Here is a 1,033-nt window from a genome sequence, read left to right on the forward strand (position 1 = left end):
TTGTCACAAGGCCCTTATAATGGCCGTATACATACATTTATTTCATTCTTTTCCTGGTTATAGTCACTGAACGTCGATGATATTCTGGATTTCTGTGTCCGCGGGTTTTAATTATTCCTATTTAATCTTTCTCATCCGCCATTGTAACTTTTAGTGAATTTATTTAAATCTTTATAAATAAAAGTGAAGTTGTGTGCGTGTATGTCTCCAACGATTTAGATTCCTAACTACTCCCACATTTTGCGGTGCAGTTTAACCAAAACCGGGTATCTTATAGTCGTGATTCATATCAAGCCCTTATGGGTATTAGCACGCGTCTACGATGAGTCTACGATTTTAAAAATAATTTACCATCATTTTTTTCCATTTTAAGGCATATTTTTTTAAAGGGAAGTAACTCTCTAAAAATGTCTACGATGAGTCAACGATTTAAAAAACAATTTACCATCATATTTTTTCCATTTTTAATGCATTTTTTGCTATTTTTTGGCTATAACTCTCTAAAAATGCTTTATAGTTATTTCCCTTGCAAACCCGAGCAACGCCGGGCGATACTACTAGGAGCTAATACAATCCGAATTTTCTCACTGTATTTTTAGCAATTGGAAGCAAACATTTACAACCTGAAGATTTTGGTTCAACAAGCTGAGTTTATTGTCCAAAATTCCGATATTCTCTATAACATTGTTTGTGATTTCAACCGAAATAAGTTCCGTTCGACCAATGTCACTTCCGGTCTGACGGTTGGAGGGTATGTGTTATTTTTGTTTGTAAATATGTAATGTATTATCCTGTTTTTTTTCATACTGTTGTTCGTGTTTTTTTTATGTTGTTGTCGTGGCTGTTATTATTGCTATTGTTGATGTTGCTGTTTTTATTATTATTATCATTATCATTATTATCATTATTATTATTATTATCATTATTATCATTATTATTATTATTATTATTATTATTATTATTATCATTATTATCATTATTATTATTATTATCATACAAGGTTCATCCTGAAATGTTCGTCTCAAAGCCGAAC

The 1,033-nt window shown here is 31.0% G+C and overlaps 1 protein-coding gene across 1 annotated transcript in view; it reads left to right on the plus strand.

The window, feature by feature from the left end:
• LOC118762005 overlaps positions 1-751 on the plus strand; it is a gene marked incomplete at both ends in the record, with an annotated part of 15,603 nt that extends 14,852 nt beyond the window's left edge. Inside the window, one exon of the mRNA XM_036500227.1 lies at positions 600-751. Within this exon, the coding sequence (XP_036356120.1) occupies positions 600-751 (152 nt within the window). The remainder of the gene's footprint in view (positions 1-599) is intronic.
• Positions 752-1,033: the final 282 nt, after the last annotated feature.

Source organism: Octopus sinensis, unplaced genomic scaffold (genome assembly GCF_006345805.1).
Source record: "Octopus sinensis unplaced genomic scaffold, ASM634580v1 Contig19147, whole genome shotgun sequence".
NCBI lineage: Eukaryota > Metazoa > Mollusca > Cephalopoda > Octopoda > Octopodidae > Octopus > Octopus sinensis.